The sequence below is a fragment of the Daphnia magna genome, linkage group LG10 (genome assembly GCF_020631705.1).
Source record: "Daphnia magna isolate NIES linkage group LG10, ASM2063170v1.1, whole genome shotgun sequence".
NCBI classification, from domain to species: Eukaryota; Metazoa; Arthropoda; class Branchiopoda; order Diplostraca; family Daphniidae; genus Daphnia; species Daphnia magna.
This window is the reverse complement of record NC_059191.1, coordinates 6,010,749-6,022,765: the sequence shown is the minus strand read 5'-3', so window position 1 is coordinate 6,022,765 and position 12,017 is coordinate 6,010,749. Positions and strand designations below refer to the sequence as shown.

Below are 12,017 nucleotides of genomic sequence, written 5' to 3'. Positions count from 1 at the left end.
CGTCACTTTGAGACGTCTGAGATGTACTTGGAACATAGCAGATTCCCAAGTTTACATGCCTTGGACGTCTTTTACGTATGGCCAATGTCCGCTTCGACGAGATCCGATAGCGGTTCCTATCCGGTGCCATTGGATGGACCTTGGACGGGATTTGGACGGGATTTAGATGTAAATGGAACCATTGAGATGCATTTTAAACGTCTTTTATACGAATAATATCCTCGTTCTTTTTTAATTTCATCGCGGATGCATACATGGCTGAATAGGAATGAACCACGCTCAATTTATTATAAAATCAAGAGACTCAGTAATATTTTGGAAACAAACTCAAATTTATTTTAATTCTTCATATACAACAGAAACATGAAATAGTCAAATTACTTCGCAGAGACAATGAAAAATTAGTCTTTAGTTTAGTAGGTTTCTTCTTGTTCCTCGTCTTCTCCACTCTGGCTTCCATCGTCAGTTTGTTTCGACGCATATCTTGGGCAATGACGTAGCCAGTTCTTTATCTTCGCTTCAACTGCATCTCTTGTCAAAGAATTGTGTGCTTCACGAACTCCATCTGAAATGGTAAAAGTATGAAAAACGTTAAAAAATTGACGGAAGAAATGTTAAAATAAAAATGTATTCTAAATACTAAGCACTCACCAATTACAATCTCACAAATAGTGGTTGACTTGAAAGCCACTTTATCTTCATTTAGGCCTAGATAACAGAAACAACTGCCACACCGGTAGGTCATGATTGACTTCATGACCCTTCCAACCATGGAATTCGTAGTCCCTCCTATCCCAATGACGAACGTCTTCTGCAATAACCAAGATGAATATAAAATTTAGATCATTATTTATTAGAGGAATGTTTGAAATTTACCATTTTAGATGCATTATGTTGAATTTTCAGTAGCTTTGTCAAGTTCCTCGCATCCTGTAAAGTCTTCATAGGCAGCTGAAACAATTCCGTAATGGAAGGTAAATCCGGTTGGGGTGGAGCACTGTTTTTCAACAGCAACGTCAGTAGGTCTAGCACCTCCCGCTGATTAGCCTTCACAACTTCAATGCCTCTAGCTAACGCCTCCACCCGTTGCAAGATAACACCTATTTTTCCTAAGATAAAGAAAACGCATATAAAAAAATAGATTCCCTGGAATCAACACTACATGAAAATCTTACTTGCATCCACTTCCGGGCTGGTGGGAGCTGATGGTGATGGATTTGATTTTCTAGCTACGGCTAGCTGCTGTCGTGGTATAACAGGAGAGGACATAATCTCATCCGTAACACCATTCCTGTCACCAAAGGAATTGGATCTTTCTAAATGGATAGAAAAGATAAATGTTATACTCAAAATTTTCCACTAATTGTTGTACTCGTACTTACCGTTCTCAGTAGATTCGATTCTTGGCCTGGTGTGGCTAACTTCATTTGAAGATTGAGAAGAAAAAAACGTGTTGATGTTGAGACTGTTCGGAACAGGTGGCAATGTCATATGTGTGTCTGATAAATTTGCTGATACCGAAGCATCATTCTGGGAAGGTCTTGCTGGACCTAAAAACATCAATTCTGTAAAAAGTAACTTCGAGAAAAATAAATTAAAGTGCTTACTACGTTTCTTCTTCTTTCTTGACGAGTTCTCCTTGTTCTTTCTATTTCCGTCGTCGCTAGATTCACTCGTATCTTCACTTAGATACCTTCTTGTTTTCTGTTTTTCTCGCTTTCCTTTTCCTTTTTTATGTCCATCAACGTCAGTCGAGCTGGGAGCTACTGATTCTCCAGCAATAGCAAGAGGCAACTTAGCCTTGGCTTCTGCATACGTTTCTGCAGAAAGAAATCGGTATTACTTTAAAAATTAACCTCGGTAGAATAGTACATGAAATACTTACTGAAAGTAGCAATGAGGCGAGCATCATAACAGTCCCATGTAGCTTTATCACAATCCACTGACTTCGATACTTTTTTTTCCAATGTTGAACGAGCAAATGCACCTGGAGGCCACCAACACTGACCTGATGAGTACCATGAACTGGGGACAACTTCTACTTCGGTCTCATGTTCACCTATGATATACTCCACTATAAGAAACATTTCACCTGCGAAAGAATGCAATTAGAAGATTGAAAAGGCTGATTTGTAGCTACATCTTGAAAGGAAACCGCATACGTTTTAGTGTTTTACAATCTCAAATGAACAAGAAGACCGTAAATTTTTAAAAGTTATATACGTTTTGTTGTAAGATTTACCCCGTTCTGGCATATGTTAATATCCCTTTATTGAAAGCAAATAAATTCCAGGACACACGAGACGAGACACACGAGACGAGACACACGAGACGAGACACACGAGACGAGACACACGAGACGAGACACATGAGACACACGAGACGAGACACACGAGACACGACGCTTGATGAGACAACAGAGCAGAAGACAGACGCTACAAAATGGAGTTGTCAGATTTCTTAAAAGACCACCTGGAATTAACCCAAAAAATATAAATATTAGGATTACGTTATGTACTGACTTTTAAATACCCTTGAAGAAGAATCGAGAATGAAACATCGTAGAGGAAATAAAAAAATAATCGCTGCATTTCTTTTAATGGAAAAAAATTTGGAAATCCTGAAAAAAAATTAGATACTCTTTTTGCAAGCCAATTAACTTTAATCAGCCGTAAATAACCTTTCAAAAGCCGAGAGATGTTAATAATGGAATCTTCAGTTACATCGACTTGCAAGATTGAAGCTATGCGTTGCTTTGCATATGCAATGGAAAAACAGCGAAGTCATAAAGACTATGAACTGCTGTTGGCAGCAGCATTGCTTTGCATTTCAAGGACTTTATAGGCCAACGTTGTAATTGAGAAAGTCGTCTTGCACAAACTATTCCGAGTCTGGAAGATGGTAAGGGGGAAGAATAGTGGCTAGTTTTGTGAAGAAAACTATGCCCGACCAAGAAAATTCCTTCTTCACTCTTCAATAAATTGGCAATTTTACAATCGTTTGGTCCTGAAGAATTGCGCAACAATCTGCATCGTTATCTGTACGAAAAGTCCATGAGTGACATTGGAGAAACTTGAACTGAACGCCACGACAGCCATTTATCATCGGCCCTTGAGTGTGTTTCTTTTTCAATACGAAAGGTGAGACAGCACAATTTATCCGTGGTACTAGATTTAACTGGATCTCATCAAGTCTTCGGATAACTTGGGCTAAGGGTTGATTATGTTTTCGCAAAAGATGTTTAATGTCCTGCAGATAGTTTTCGAAAGCAAAAGCGCTGAAAGAATCAAGATTGCCAAAGTGACGTACATCGTCTGCCAAGTGAATTAAATTATGAACGTTGTAGCTGAGAAATTCTTTGCCGTAAATTTCTTTTGCCTCCGTCACGAACAACACAAGCAACTGTTTGGCGTAGTCGTTAAACTCTTTGCAGAAATGTTGTGCTACCAAAAGTTTGACTGCAACATGAAAAAGAAGGAAATGTTCGTAAAGGCGTTTTGGTAGCACATTTTTCAATACAATCGGACCAGTATACAATAAAAATTCTCTTAGTTCGGTGGCTTTCCACCTTGCTAATTCTGCTAACGACCGCGATTTACGACTGAATTCTGAAGGAATGTAACTTGCCAAAAAAATTAAAAAGCTCGAGATTGTGTTTTTCTGAGTTTGGCTTAATCTACACGAAAGAGGACCTTTTATCCATTGCCACAACAATTTACGCATGACCCCCAAACAGCAAAGGTGCATGTAATCTAGGGGAAAGGTGGCCACCATATCAATTGGCAACTGCTCTAAAATTGACCGACCTGTGTGATGCTCGTCTTGTCGTTGACTTCGAAAAGTTGCATCGGTACGCAATGGGGCTTTCTCGTTCAAAAATACGATTCTACCTTCAAAATCCCCTTCCTCTGTACACTTTGAGCAACTGAAATAACCGCTGTGTGTTTTTGTGTAAGCAATGAAAGCCCTTGCCGGCGCATCGCAAACAAATCCAAATATAACGAGTGTCAGTACCTCACCGTTATACAATATGCCTTTTTCAAGCAAATCTAATATTTCTGTTGTGAAATCAGCAAGGAAAACATTTGCATCAGATGGCTTGGAAGGCCCATGATAGATACCTATCAAGAAAGGTTTGGAATGTGGAAAGCCACTAAGTCTACCCAGAATCGGCCAAAATTGGCTACCGGAACTTTTAGCTATGGGCACACCGTCAACATTTATCAGCAATTTGATACGTTTAGAAGGAATGCGTTTCACTTGCATTCTTTGAAGAGTTGACAGGATTCCTTTTTCAACACCACAGTGATAGTAGTGTCCTGGGCCAACTACTTTTGTTGCAGTGCGACGAATAGTTTTCAGAAGTGTTCGACAACTTTTAGGAAGGTTGGATGTGTCAAAGTCTGAGAATGATTTCAGGAGCACAAGTAATTTGTCTACATGCGATTGCGGAATCTGGCACTGAACAGCCCAAGAGGCAAGACTTTCACGAAACTCACATGTGTTAATATTGTGTTCCTCACAGTCGAAAAATGTGTCATCTTCCTCCACTTCATAACACGTTTCAGTTTCTTCTTCACAGTCTACATAAATTTCATCATCGCTGTCACTGTCAGGTTCTGTATCACTATGATTCATGTCACTGTCGACAACTTCTGCAATGCAATAATCTTGTAATGAGTTGTTATGTAATATATCACTTTGATCACTGTTTGATTCACTGGCACCAGTCACACTTTGGTTAGCAGAGGAATATTGCTCGGCATCTTCCTGGTAAAACGCACTTCCGTTAACCAATATTTGCTGAATGCGTCTGCGTTTTTGTCTTGAAGAAACACTGGCAGCCATTATTGTCAACACTGAATCTTACAAGTCCCTACCGAAAACCGTTCATAAATAGAAATACAAATTAATTGGAACAAAATAAAACGTATGGCCGTATTACTTCGTAATATACCGTATTATGGCGTAAATTGAAGTTGTAAAACGTCAAAACATCCATCCACAATTTAAAAACATCCGTCCGCCATCTAGCGCTGAAGATTGGAGTCTAAGTTATTGCTTTACTCGCACGCAACTCATGTATACAGACACAATTTGTTTCTAATATAATGTTGTAAGCTAAATCAACAAACACAGCTTTGGATATTTAGTAATAATAATACCTTGTTGAGGAAAAAAATCCATTAACTGAAGCAACACACAGAGATAGTCTTTTCCAGTTTTCTCACACGAGGCAGAACACAGACGACGTTCTTCAAGTCCGAGTGAGTGTGAACGTTGCCAAACTGACTGAACACTCCAGTAAAAGAGTTTGTTCCATTATTTATGAATAAACAATAAGAAATCTAAAGCTTGAAGGATCATTTTCATTAAATAAAGAAAATCAAAATATATTATTTAAAAAAATTGCATAGAAAATTTATTGAACTGGCCATCTAGTGAGTAGAACGTTAACACCGTCATAAAAGGGAATAAGAAAATTTTGCCGCGTTAAAACAAAGACATGTGATCAAAAAATTTTCTAAGTGTTGACCGAGAGCCAAAAGAAAATAAATGGGACGGGCCAGGGACATCAACGGGGCACCAATGATATACAGGAGTAAACGGGAAAGTATTATTTTTTCAAGGGCTCGGGTTTAGACATCTTTTGGATGAACCCGTCGCAGTCGTGCTATTGGTACGGCTTTGGAACTACCCCGGGACACCAATTCCTATCTGGGTAAGTAGTGGTCTTCCACGATGGTTGTTTTATCTTGATCTAATTTGTCTTCTTTCCCTTCGATGCTGTCATATAGGCTATTTAATCTGGACACGAATGCTCGGCAATTCTCTTCTGGTTTTTGTTTAAGTTTCAATAATTTTTTCTTGAGGGTAGCTAAGTCGAAACCTGGAATCTTTCGATGATGGCTTCTCTCCAATCTCCATAGTTAAGTTCTTCTCCTTGCTCTTCACTATATTCTCCGTGCCACTCAAGGGCTTCTCCTTTTAGCCGATCTGAGAAAAACCGTAATTTTTGGTTGTCATCACAGTCGTTGTTCCTGGCAACGTGTTCCGCTCCTTTCAGCCATTCCATGATGAGTTTATCCGTGCTCTATCCTTTGAAAGGTGGGATGGATTTTTTCTCTTCTCTGGAAAAAAGCTCTCCCTAAACTTTAACAATTGGTTGAGTTAGACTAGTCACCATAGCTTGTTCGTCAGTGGTTGTTTTGCCGCTTGTCGAAGCTTCTTTCCTAGCGTTGGCGTCATCGGTCTTACTGCTGGCGTCATGAGTTATTCCCATCTTAAGATTTTGATACAGGCGGCTGTTTTCCTTTTGCAGATGATATATGTCGTTGTTTTGCAACTCTATTAGGTTTTTTAGAGTATCTATCACTTGTTGTAGTTCAGAAACTTGTTCCGCTTCTAGTTCGAAATGTAAGGATTTCTCTCCAATTCCCGTTAGAGATGTTAAGTCGTTAATCTGGTTTACTAGTTCCGTTACTTCTCCAACCGTTTCTTCCCGTGTTGAATCGTCTGTTCCTTCAGCCTCCAGAAAATGAAATTCTCGTTGTTTATATTCTGCTATGCGACTCTCCAGATACGATATTTTATCTTGCTGCTTGGTGGTGTATGCTTGGACTTCTATAGAGGCAATTCACATCGCGGTTTCGCGTGTCAATTGTTTCGATGTCCGCCATTTTCTCTGGTTGTTTATGTCATGTTTTGCGTTGTCTGTATTGGCTGAAAGTGTTATTTCCCAATACAAAGTGGATTTTGTGAATCAGTGTTAAATTATTTTTTATTTTTTTGTGTGTCAGTTAATTGCTACGTATCTTGGTTAGTATGTGTAGCAATTTCTGTTTTCAGATCACATTTCTTGTATTTAAAAAAAAATCTTTTCTGTAGGGCTGTCATGGGTTTTCATTATATTGTTGTGCCCCGGGTTGCAAAAGATCAGGCAGGGATAAAAGTGTGCGTTTCTTTTCTATACCTTGCATTCGTAAAAATCAAGGGAAACTGGAATTGGATGTTGTGAAACGCAGAAGAGAAGTCTGGTTGAAAAGACTTCATCTTGTTGGCCAAAAAATTACAAATAACATTAGAGTTTGTAATGCACATTTTGTTCTAGGTAAGTCTCGACAAATTTATTAATAGTTAGTGTGTGAATCTAATTCTTCTATTTGAAATCACACAGGAAAACCTTTTTACTACACTGGAGAAACACACCCAGACTGGGCCCCATCCCTGAATTTTGACAAAGTGTATGTTAACGCTAAGTCAGCCATGGATAGAGAGTCAAGAAGAGTAATTTTAAATGTTCAAAGAGGTAATACAAATTATGAAGTATAATTTATTCATACGTTATGACAATTGTTATTAACTACATGCAGTATTTCAAGAAATGGTACAAGATCCCGAACAAGTGCCAATTGAAAATGTGCACCTTAATGAAGAAGTGGTTAATATTTCATTAACTGAAGGTCATGAAGAACTTTTCCCTCCACTGTGTACTGAAGCTGAATAATAATTCTATAATTTGACCGTCACTAGCAACAGAAGAGTCTTGATCAGATAACGGCTCCAGAATTTCTATTTCAAATATACTGTGTCATCCATGACAGCCCTACAGAAAAGATTTTTTTTTTATTTAAGAAATGTGATCTGGAAACAGAAATTGCTACACATACTAACCAAGATACGTAGCAATTACCTGACACAAAAAAAAATTAAAAAAAAATAAACACTGATTCAAAAAATCCACTTTGTATTGGGAAATTTTACTTTCAGCCAATACAGACAACGCAAAACATGACATAAACAACCAGAGAAAATGGCGGACATCGAAACAATTGACACGCGAAACCGCGATGTGAATTGCCTCTATTAGTTTTTTTTTAATGTCTTCACGGTTATGTCTGTCAGGTTTTTTCGCAAAGATTTTTTTTCTGTCTGGGACTCGTTAAAGGCTTTTTTCGTTTCTCTTATCTCGTTTTCTAACTGCTGGATCCTTTCTGAAGTGTTTCTAACCTCTTTCTTGGTGGCGTCTAGTTTTTCAACCAGTAATTTTTTTTCTTTCTCAAGCTGGTTAATTGTCTCCTGGCTCTCTTTTTCAATGTCTGCGATAACGTCTTCTTGTTTCTTCAGTAAACTTTTAAGGTAAGTTTGTGCGGTAGTACTTTCTTGATTATTCTCTAATTCTTTAATTCGGGTGTGGGCTTTCTCAACCGATTTTGTGAGGGTGTTATTGTTTTCTTGTAATTGTTCAAGGGAGCTACTTAATGTGTATTTGGAACTTTTAGCTTTCTTTTTGATATTGTCAAGCTGTTTATTCAAATTAGAATTTTCCAATTTTAATTCTGCTAATAATTTTTTTTCACTAATCTTTTGGATTAGTTTTTTTTTAGTATAGTAATTGTACCAGATAGAAATTCTTTTTCTTTACCATGAATAAATTTTACTTGTTGTAAAAGATCATCTACTTTACTTTATTCTCCACAACGCCGTGCTATTTCAGTTTTAAGGGTATTAGCTGTCTGAGTTACTATGTTAGGTGTGATATTGTCTGGGGTCTCCAAAGTTTTCTTTAATATAGAGAGCGTATAAAGTTGAAGTGTGTTGTTAGTTTTTCTGTGGATCTCTTGTTGTTTTTCCTCTATTTTCTTTAAGTCAAGTGTTGTTGAGATGGTTTGGTGAGGTTTACTTTTTTCGTTAAAATGTTCGTACTCAAGTTCTACGAGCTCTTTCCAATGTGCGATTAACTGTTCTCTAATTTGTTGTGTTTCGGACTCAGGGTCTTGGGTGTCAAGGGTATCTAGGTTAGGATACAGGGAGGGTAGGTGCTGGTGAGTTAAGTCGGGGTAAAGTGGATTAGTGTTGAGAGCAGTCTCTGGTGAGTTTTTAAAAAATGCTATTCATTCGCTTACCTCTGATGTTGTAGGTTCTGACGCACCTTGTAGCCTCACTAGCACATGCACTTTTCCAAACTTAATACAATATCTAACAGATCTTTTTTACTCATTTTTCAGTCTTAAGCCTTTTCAGTCTCGTTGGGACCTCCAAATGTAAGATCTGCTTTTAATATTGTATTTTGTCCTCGGTGCACAGTACAGCGTTTTACTGAGAGTACAAAAACAACTCTGGAAATACAAGAAACTGCAACGAGTTTATATACTCCTAGAAGGCAGCTTTTACCGGATGAAGCATCCACCGGTAGGGGCATCCGCCTGGAGTAACATCCACCGGTAGTAACATCCGCCTGTAGTGACATACGCCTGTGGTGCAACCTCCGGATGCAACATCCACTGGTGCTCACGTCGACCGTGACGCACGCCAGTCGTAACACACATCAACCGTGACGTACGTTGACCGTAACAAGGTGAAGTGGGAGGGGCTTAGCTGAGTGACATATAGTATGTGCCACTCAAACTCCCGTGCAAGGATAATGGAAATGAAAAGTGGCTCGTTACAATATATTATCTTTCTTCTCGCTTGAGGGTGATTTATCTTATCTTATCTTTTTGGACTTAAAAAAAGATAGTAAACACTGCTACTAACTTGATCCGTTCCCCAAATGAATGAATCTTTCTTTGTCAGCGATGTGAGTGGACGTGCGATGCAGTGTTTTGGATCTTTCTGAAAAGATCCGATCAGATCAGATAAAATCATATATTTTTATACCTTTTTCAGTATCTTGATCGACCAGAAAAAAACGCATTAAAAAGTATCTTTGATTTTCGGCACTAGAGAATATAGATCAATATCGGGAAAAAGATCAGATAATTTTAAAATGACGACAGCGCCACCACAGATAGAATTTATTGAAATCTGGTAATGCCTGTATCTGTGACTAAGGAGTCGTCTGCTATTGTAGCAAATTAATGTGCCGCTTAAAAACGTTTCTGTGATCCGCCATCCTTCTAGAGGAGAGTGGGGTCAATTGAGACACAGGACAATCGAAACAAAAATTGTTTCTCGCACCGTATCAGAAGAATTTTCTTGAAAAAATTAGGGTTAATAGAATGACGGGATTTACAAGTTTAGAAAAATTTGTGAGTTTTTTTATTTAAAACTTTTCAAGTTATCTCCAAAAAAACAATTTTTTGTACTTCGTCTATTAATTTTGCTTTTTTAATTTTTTTGTTTTGAACCCTAAAATAGTATGCTTCAATAACAAAATTAGTTTGAAACGGTTTGCAATTCATTTTTCGATAACTTAATGTCATTTTTTTTTCCTGTATTCTTAAATAATTCTAAATAATTAAATGTAACGACGACCCTATTGTGGGGCAATTGAAACACATTGTTAATATTCTCTGTCCGTGAGTGGATGCATTTTTTTGTTTGCAAGTATTTCATGAATTTCCTTTCAACAAATGTAAATCATCATTTTAAGACAACTATAATACTTGCATTAGCTGTTTAAGATTTATTTGAAAAAGCATGTAGCTTAATGGAATTTTTTAAAATTTAGTTATTTAAATATTTTAAACTTAAGTTCGATATACCATAAGCATATTTTAAAAATCTGTAAATCGCAACGTACCTAATTGTAAAATTTGATCACACTAGCAGTTGTGGCTTTTGAGATATCGCGATTTTGATTTAATGTGGGTATAAAGCAAATGACTGACAAGTACCCCCATTGTTTTACGAACGCACATTGGTGTTTTAAGATTATCTTTTGCGGCTGGAAGCCATGTTTGTTTCGAGATAAACATGGCCGCCAGCCACAATTTCTCTCTTAAAATAGTAAGGTGCACTCGTAAAACAGTATTACTCGTAAACAGGTACGCGTCAGTCACTTGCTGTATAAAGAAACTTCCTTATGGAAAATCCCACGTTGCAATTGCGTCAACACACCGCTTCAATTGTTCTGCTACCATGGCAATTGAAACACAAAAAATTACCTTAGTTTTTTACAATTTACTACAATTAAACTAAATTTTTTCTCATTAAAAAAATACCGTTTAGTAGTTGAGATAGTAGGCTACAATCCTATATAGTTTTTATGTTAAATTTTTCAGTTTTGTTTTGAAGAGATACAAAAAACCAAAATGTGTCTCAATTGACCACACTCTCCCCTACTAGTAATTTCTTTTCTGTGATCTTGGGTAATTTCTATTTGATTTTCGTCTCCAACTTTCATAACTGTTCATGAAGGTGGTTGCTTAATGCTCATGTTTTACTACTCTGTTGGTTTCAGGATTTGTTGGGCATTCGCAGCCTAATTGTTCAAGTATCCTGTCTAGGAAAAGCATTTGTCTGTTCAAACAGGTATTTTTCGCTCTGTAGTATGCTTATTATTTATTTGCTATATCTATTCCTCTTTTCATCCAGGAACTTCATTTCATTACTGCATTTATGACTGTTTAAGTCACATCTGGTGACGGTATGTATTTGTTGATGCCCTTGGTTGTATTGTATTGCGGCTTGTGAGGAATATACAATATTTTCAAGGATATTAACATGATTGGTGGCAGAGGACGTGCAAGTATTTTATCTTATCTTATCTGATCTTCAGGGAGAAAAAATGTGAAAAAAAAATATCTGATCGGTATTTTTGTAGATAGTATCTTCTATCTTTTTTTTCAGCATTTATTTCGACTATCTGATCTGATCTTTAGGTTTGTAGTTGATCACCTATCGGTATCCGATCTTCAGTCCCCAAAAAAAAAAGATCCAAAACACTGGTGCGATGGCTGCAAAATTCTGTATGTGACGCCGGTAATAGGAGCACCATCCCAGGAAGCTTTGTACCCGTTTGACTTTATTTGCAGTTGAATGGCCTACTGCTGGAGATGGAAAATTTTCCACCGCCTCTAGTTTTTCAGGATCCGAATCAATACCTTCCTTGGTAACGACGTGACCTAATACTTTTTATGTATTCTTAGCAAATGAACACTTTGACCATTTTAGTTTCAGGTTGGCTTTTGCAAGGCAATCCAGAACTGATTGGAGTCGTTCGAAATGTTGTTCGAACGTTGCCGAGTTATTAGTAGACGATGACGTCATCTAGGTACACCAGGCACGTTGTC

The 12,017-nt window shown here is 37.6% G+C and overlaps 2 protein-coding genes and 1 long non-coding RNA gene across 3 annotated transcripts; 1 reads left to right on the top strand and 2 right to left on the bottom strand.

The window, feature by feature from the left end:
• Nucleotides 1–313: 313 nt before the first annotated feature.
• LOC116916602 lies at nucleotides 314–2,964 on the bottom strand. The gene is made up of 10 exons (XM_032921860.2): nucleotides 2,681–2,964; nucleotides 2,533–2,620; nucleotides 2,243–2,472; nucleotides 1,886–2,092; nucleotides 1,608–1,820; nucleotides 1,383–1,550; nucleotides 1,176–1,316; nucleotides 877–1,109; nucleotides 652–811; nucleotides 314–565 (listed from the first exon to the last, which is right to left on the bottom strand). The coding sequence occupies exons 3-10, from the start codon at nucleotides 2,253–2,255 to the stop codon at nucleotides 414–416; spliced, it is 1,287 nt and encodes a 428-aa protein (XP_032777751.1). The 5' UTR covers nucleotides 2,256–2,472; nucleotides 2,533–2,620; nucleotides 2,681–2,964; the 3' UTR covers nucleotides 314–413.
• A 9-nt stretch (nucleotides 2,965–2,973) lies between these two features.
• Nucleotides 2,974–5,288, bottom strand: LOC123477129. Its single transcript, XM_045180546.1, has 2 exons — nucleotides 5,166–5,288; nucleotides 2,974–5,103 (listed from the first exon to the last, which is right to left on the bottom strand). Exon 2 carries the CDS (start codon nucleotides 4,846–4,848, stop codon nucleotides 2,974–2,976), a length of 1,875 nt encoding a protein of 624 aa, XP_045036481.1. The 5' UTR covers nucleotides 4,849–5,103; nucleotides 5,166–5,288.
• A 1,481-nt stretch (nucleotides 5,289–6,769) lies between these two features.
• Nucleotides 6,770–7,240, top strand: LOC123476884. The gene is made up of 3 exons (XR_006651913.1): nucleotides 6,770–6,819; nucleotides 6,889–7,111; nucleotides 7,178–7,240. It is a non-coding gene; the product is annotated as an uncharacterized LOC123476884 (long non-coding RNA).
• Nucleotides 7,241–12,017: the final 4,777 nt, after the last annotated feature.